Below are 6179 nucleotides of genomic sequence, written 5' to 3' on the forward strand. Positions count from 1 at the left end.
TTTTCACCTGTAACCTCATCACTGATGGTGCATCTCTGTGTTGTACCTCTTTCAAAAGAAATTCTACCAAAAATGTTTTCCTCTGTTCAGGAGGTATTATGCTAAAAAAAATTCACAATAAGTGCATTCCTGAAAAACGTTTGAGAAAAAATTAACAATGATTGGTGAATTATGCTTTAGGAATCTATCCTGCTCTCAATTGTTTAATTATAATATGCCATAAATGATGGTCTGCTTTTATGTGTCATCTAGGTATGGAATTTAATTTTAGGGAAGTTAGCAAAGATTACAGCACCACCCAAGGAGTCCCATACGACTACTTGTCAGTGATGCACTATGGCAAAAATGCATTCAGCAATGGCAATGGGTCGACAATCATCACAAAAGACCCACGGTTCCAGGACATTATTGGTCAAAGACGGGAAATGAGTCCCAGTGATGTTCTCGAGCTGAACCTCCTTTACAAATGCAGTAAGTGTTTGTTTATTTCTGTTATGCCATTCAGTGTGAACATTTTATACCCTAACCCTAATCCACAAAAGGGTAATTGTTTGCATCATCTCAGTCCCATTTTTCAGCAAATTTAGTCTTAGGAATGTAATTACAAAATATCCACCCCAGGTACTTTTACAGGTAGATTTTTAGCAACTCAGGAACCTTGTCTGTGTTTAAACAACAGGAATCAGGATCTAAATTCACCATTGCCTTCCAAAAAAGACCAACATGTGTGTTTTAAAATCTGACTCCAAGATCAAGAGTTAGACATTGATTGTCATTATTTAACAAAATTGCTAAAATGCCTGCTCTAAAAATGATTCAAATCAACATTATCCACCTTTTCCACCAACATGGAGTGGGTCATTGCAACTCCATATTGATGCGTTCTGTCTGATGCACACTGTGATGACATCAGTGGGTGTGTCACGCCTCTTTCAAACCTGATGTCATGGGTTGCACTTCATGTCAAGGAAGACCTACTAATTTTTGGTTTCATTTGAGAACCAACTTTTTAGGGTTCTGAATCAATTTATATTTGGTTAAAATTCATTGAAAAGTTGAAAAACAGGTACGGAACCAGCTCCGTGTTGGTGAAAAAGGGGTATAAATGTGCCCTGCATCGAACCAGTTCAAGAACTGGCACCAAATTTGATGGAAAAAGGGGGTAACTGTCACCTCTTTTGTTAAAGTTTGAAGCAGGTATAGGGAGCTAAAAGTGCATGTTGAAGGTCAGAAAAAAGATCAGGGGCATCGTTATCCGAAGCCAGCGCTGAATGTTGGTAGGAGACATCCATACACCATGACCTCCCTCCAAAGAGTTTTTGCAGTGATACAACATCAGGCTATTTTTGTCTTTGCAGCTGACAGAAAACAGTCATTATTCATAAAGCCACAGCAGGACAAGAGTTTTAGTGTTTTAAGTGTTTGAACAAACAACCAGTGTTATTGTTTTGCTACTACTCTTCAAGCAGCTGCAAAACATGTATTTGACTTATAATTGATATTTAGTTAATTTGGAGGAGGGAGCTCTAAAATACTCCAAGTAGCAATTAGGACTTTACTGGAGGAGCAAAGCCTATGCCTATGCCTATGCTATTGCGTGTTAATAAAAACATTTCTTTCTGAAAAATATATCATACAGATGAAGCTGTGGCATTAGCCTGAGTGTCATCAAAAACAATTTCAGGGGTTCATAAAAGGTTCCTGTGCAAAACTTAAAATAAATAAATTACTTACCTATGCTTAAATTGCAGCTATAACACATTGTCTAGTGATATGTTTTTTATAGACTTTTTAAAAAGAAATAGGCTTTCAGGGTTCAATCAGTAGTCCTCATTCGTGTGATCTTCATTCACCCCTACAGACTCATCTATTGCATTTAAGATGCACTGCAGCTTCTCTGACGGGACCATGTGTCAAATGAATGGCTGCTCAAAGAGTGGCCGTGGCTGGGAAATGGTAAAAGCCGCTCTTGGGGGTCCTAGGACTGACCATACCACTCTACCTAATGGCAATGGTGATCATGGTAAGATTTCATAATAGAAAATGTGCAATTGTTTATTGCAAAAAGCTTAATTAAAGACAATTATTTTGGGTCCTTGTCTGTTAGTTAGGGCATTGACCTTGAGCCACAATATTCCCTGTTCCCATCAAGCGGTAACTTCCAGAGCCGAAAAATGAAGTCAACGCTTAAGTACAAAAAACTACAGTTCTGTAAATGGCCACTTGAGGCTGGTTCCAATAATGTGTTAATCCACATAGATCCCATTAAAATGCCCAACTTTACAGCAGAAAGGATAATGCTTACAGCCTGGCACATAAAACAGTTTTGGTCTCTATAGCTTATTTATTATATAACTGTACAGGATGATTTCTTTTATAACTCACCAGTTACATTTCAGAAAGGCTTAAAGTTATGCATAATTGAGGGCACAGCCTCTTTGAGTGACCGGTTGTTTATGTGGCGCCAACACAGTCTAGAGTCAGATCCATCCTTCACTTCTCCACCGCTCTACCCTCTCGTCCAAATTTGGTAATTTCTGGCTCCAAAAATGCAAGATGCCCATGGTCGAAATGCCAAATTTAAGTCTTCAACACAGGAGCCAAGTGATGACGTCACATGTAGCTACATCTTTTATTTTAAACAGTCTATAGGAAGCCTGCCCAGTTACACCATACACATATTACATCTCTTTATTACGACACTAAAATACTATTTTTTCTAACTAACTTTTATTACATGAAGATCCACCATAACACTTTCATTTTCAACAACAATATTGCAGGTCACGGTGCAGCTTACTTCATGCATGCTAGCACAGCAAAGGGTAAGGAGGGAGACTCAGCCCGGCTGGAGACCCACACAATGACTCCCAACCGGGATTGTCATGTCCAGTGTCTCCAGTTCTACTATTACAATAGTGGAAGCCCGACGGACCAGCTCAACATCTGGATCAGAGAGTTTCAAGATGAATGGGACGCCAAAGGAACCCGCCGCCTCATGGCACAGATTACTGGTAATGTCAAACTTTATGATTGTCTGGTATCATCTGTTCTATATAATGATTTTGAAAGCTGCACCTTATAGTGCACCAATTAATATGCAAGAAATGTGATTCACTCATCACAAAACTGTTCTTCTAGGTTATCTAACAACTCACTGGAAGCTCCAGCATGTTTCCCTGGATGCCACCAAGCCCTTTCGGGTTGAGTTTGAAGTCCGTAAAGGAGCGGGAGACTCTTCGGGCGGCTTCTCAATTGATGACATCAATCTGTCCGAGATCGAATGTCCACACGTAACCATGCAGATTAATGACTTTGAGAACCTTTTGAACACTAGCAAGTATGGATACACTCTATACAGCTCTCGGCAATACTCCAGAGGCGGCTATGCTTATGCAGTCGGGGCCGTGCTGTACAAGACATATTTTGGATTATTTGTGCAACTCTTGTCTGGTGAAAATGATGACAAGCTGAAGTGGCCTTGTCCGCAAAGGCAGGTGACCTTTGAAATGCTGGATCAGAACCCCAAAATCCAGCTGCAGATGTCCAAACAGAGGAGTATAACAAGTGACCTAAGTCGATTCTCTGATGGTAAAAGAACATGTAGAAAGCCTTAAAAAATCATCAGCATTTCCTGTCTTTTATTTACCTTTAATGTTCTATATTTTTTCTGTAAACAGGTACCTTCAGGTGGGACAATCCTCGTAAGACTGGCACTCCATATGTAGATGAAAATGGCGAGACCATCTATGCCGGACCTCTGCTTGGCAGAAGATTTTTTGCCTATGCTAAAGAAATGAAAACCCACGACTTCCTCAAGGGGGGAAGTGCCGTTTTTGTCTTCAGCTTTCAAGGCAGGGTGAATTTTCTGTTTGTTTAGTGCCTTATTATGTAACTTTTGCTCGAAATTCTACAGCAAACTTGTTTGAAACATTTCTCCACACTTAATTGGGAGTTTGCTTTCTTGCTTTTCTAGATCTTACTCCTGTTGTTAATGGAAGTACTCTACCATGCCCTAAAGTCAGCCCAGTGAAGAGCCCTAATCATCCTAAAGATCATGATGAAGGCCCATGCTCAACACGGTAGGAAATTGTGTTTGGTAAACTTTCACCACTGAAACAACTTCTCATTTCAAAACCAAACTTTGAGTAATTTGATTTTCTTTTCAAATGATGCTATGCCTTTTACAGGATTGTACCCACTACTCCTCCAGCAACCACCACCAGTCAACCTCAAACAACAGATGATGACAGGTATTCAGATTTACTTACAGAGGTTACACTTGCAGCATCTTGTTAGTTGTGAATTCAGCGGGTTTGAAAAGTTTAATTTGATGATGTTGGGGTGGGGGGCAGGTCTGTATGTCCATATTAAGCAAAAAACAAATATCTATAAAATTGCATTTTAAATAAGGGTGCAATAAGTAAACATAAATTGCACTGCAACTACAGAGTGCATAAACCATTGTTTATTACAACAACCTTTGAAGTTAGTTGTGGTGGGGCCTATTTCAAAGCGCTAGGGGCTATGTGTGAAATGTCCTCTGTCTTCATTTATTTAAGCTGTTCTTTTCCTCCTGCTGCAGTGTTTTTGGTTTCTCTGCTGGTTTGGCCTGTTCTCCAGTCCTCATCCTCCTACTCGCACTGATGCTTTTGATTCCTTGATGTGTGCAAATCTCACCTCTACACATGAACAGGACCAGTAAATTTACCACTGACCGAGTAATTCGGCAGGTTTTACTTCTCATTAAATTTCTTTTGTGTTTTCAGTAGGTATAATACAAATTTATAAGAAAACAAAATAGTTTTAAAAAAGGTGCAATGGGTATAGAACTAGTGGAATATGTCAGTAGCGTTGTTAGGCCTGGGCATCGGAGGCTTCAGCCCTGAATGTTAAAATATGTAGGCAATATATATGTTTCATATTAAAGGCCTAATAATGATAAAAAAAACTCCCAGATTTAATAATCTGTTACTCTGTTCATACACCACTGTTCATGTAAATACATACTATTATTACAGCTCTAGTCAATACATTTTTTAAATGATAGCAGTTGAAAAGTACTCTGTTCCTACTCAATAGAAATTACTAACAACTTCTAATATATTTTTTAATCAGGTCTCATAATTAATCTGGGAAGTAAAATGTTTTTAAGGGTAAATAAGGTGCCAGAGTGCATGACAAAACATCAAAATAGGCCATGTTTATCAAAAAAATACTAGGGGGAGAATCCTCCCAGACCCCCCGACAGAGGTCCAGGCTAAGACCCCAATGGCCATAAATCCAAGAAACACCCCTGGTAGATGCTATGTATTGGTGGTAATGAAATGTTTGTTGTACTTAGGTGTTTGTTGTGACCATATATTTGTTTGCATTTAGATTATCTTTTGTGGGCTCATCTTGAAAGTTTTCCTTGATTTCTTACAGTGTAGCAGTTCTTTGAGGAAATTTAAAAAACCTCATTGCTTTGTACTGGCTTTGTAGAATTTTATGGCTCTTTCTGTACAGTGGCTCTTGATTTAGGACAAGCGTATTTGAGAATTAAAGAAAATGCATACAACAACATGGTGTTGTTTGTGGTCATTGGGAAATTTTTATTTGTATTTTCTATTGGATTGTACAGGAAGTAGAAAATGAAAACTTGCCAGCTGAAAGATGGTCTTCTTGGTGGGTGTTAAATATTAATAAACTTGTTTTATTTCCAAGAAATTATGTAAATTCTGTAAAAGAATCCAAACCATGTGATAGCCTGTCATAGGTGGTGCAGGATCGTTCTAACTCATTGACTCACTCTCAGAAATCCTGGTTGTAAGACTGTCAGAGAAGTGTTGAGTAAACCAGCATTAACTGGTTTTGTATGTTTCTTGTTTTGTTTGTGTAGTTGTTTTGTTGTGGTTTAAGTTGATATACCAAAGTTGCAAAGAACATTTGCATATTTGTACACTAGGCAGATATAGAGAAAGATAGAAAAATTGGAATTCATTAGTAATTTGTGTACACCTGATAATTACAGGTCTAATCTGTGACCTCTTTCACATTATACTTATTGATTTAACCCATTTTTAGTAAAATAACTGAGTTATCGCTGAGCCCCTCCCTCGAACGCGCCACAAACCAATCACATTTCCTGCAGCTACCCCATGCACATGGTCATCCTGCTAATAGAAATCCACAGAGAG

The 6179-nt window shown here is 38.6% G+C and overlaps 1 protein-coding gene across 1 annotated transcript in view; it reads left to right on the forward strand.

The window, feature by feature from the left end:
- The window catches only part of LOC121945197 (meprin A subunit beta-like), a 50688-nt gene extending 45164 nt beyond the window's left edge, over positions 1-5524 (forward strand). The window contains exons 15-22 of the mRNA XM_042489251.1: positions 253-471; positions 1862-2023; positions 2784-3014; positions 3142-3591; positions 3681-3854; positions 3977-4082; positions 4191-4253; positions 4586-5524. Coding sequence (XP_042345185.1) covers positions 253-471; positions 1862-2023; positions 2784-3014; positions 3142-3591; positions 3681-3854; positions 3977-4082; positions 4191-4253; positions 4586-4664 — 1484 coding nt within the window. The 3' untranslated portion in view covers positions 4665-5524. The remainder of the gene's footprint in view (positions 1-252; positions 472-1861; positions 2024-2783; positions 3015-3141; positions 3592-3680; positions 3855-3976; positions 4083-4190; positions 4254-4585) is intronic.
- Positions 5525-6179: the final 655 nt, after the last annotated feature.

Source organism: Plectropomus leopardus, chromosome 7 (genome assembly GCF_008729295.1).
Source record: "Plectropomus leopardus isolate mb chromosome 7, YSFRI_Pleo_2.0, whole genome shotgun sequence".
NCBI lineage: Eukaryota > Metazoa > Chordata > Actinopteri > Perciformes > Serranidae > Plectropomus > Plectropomus leopardus.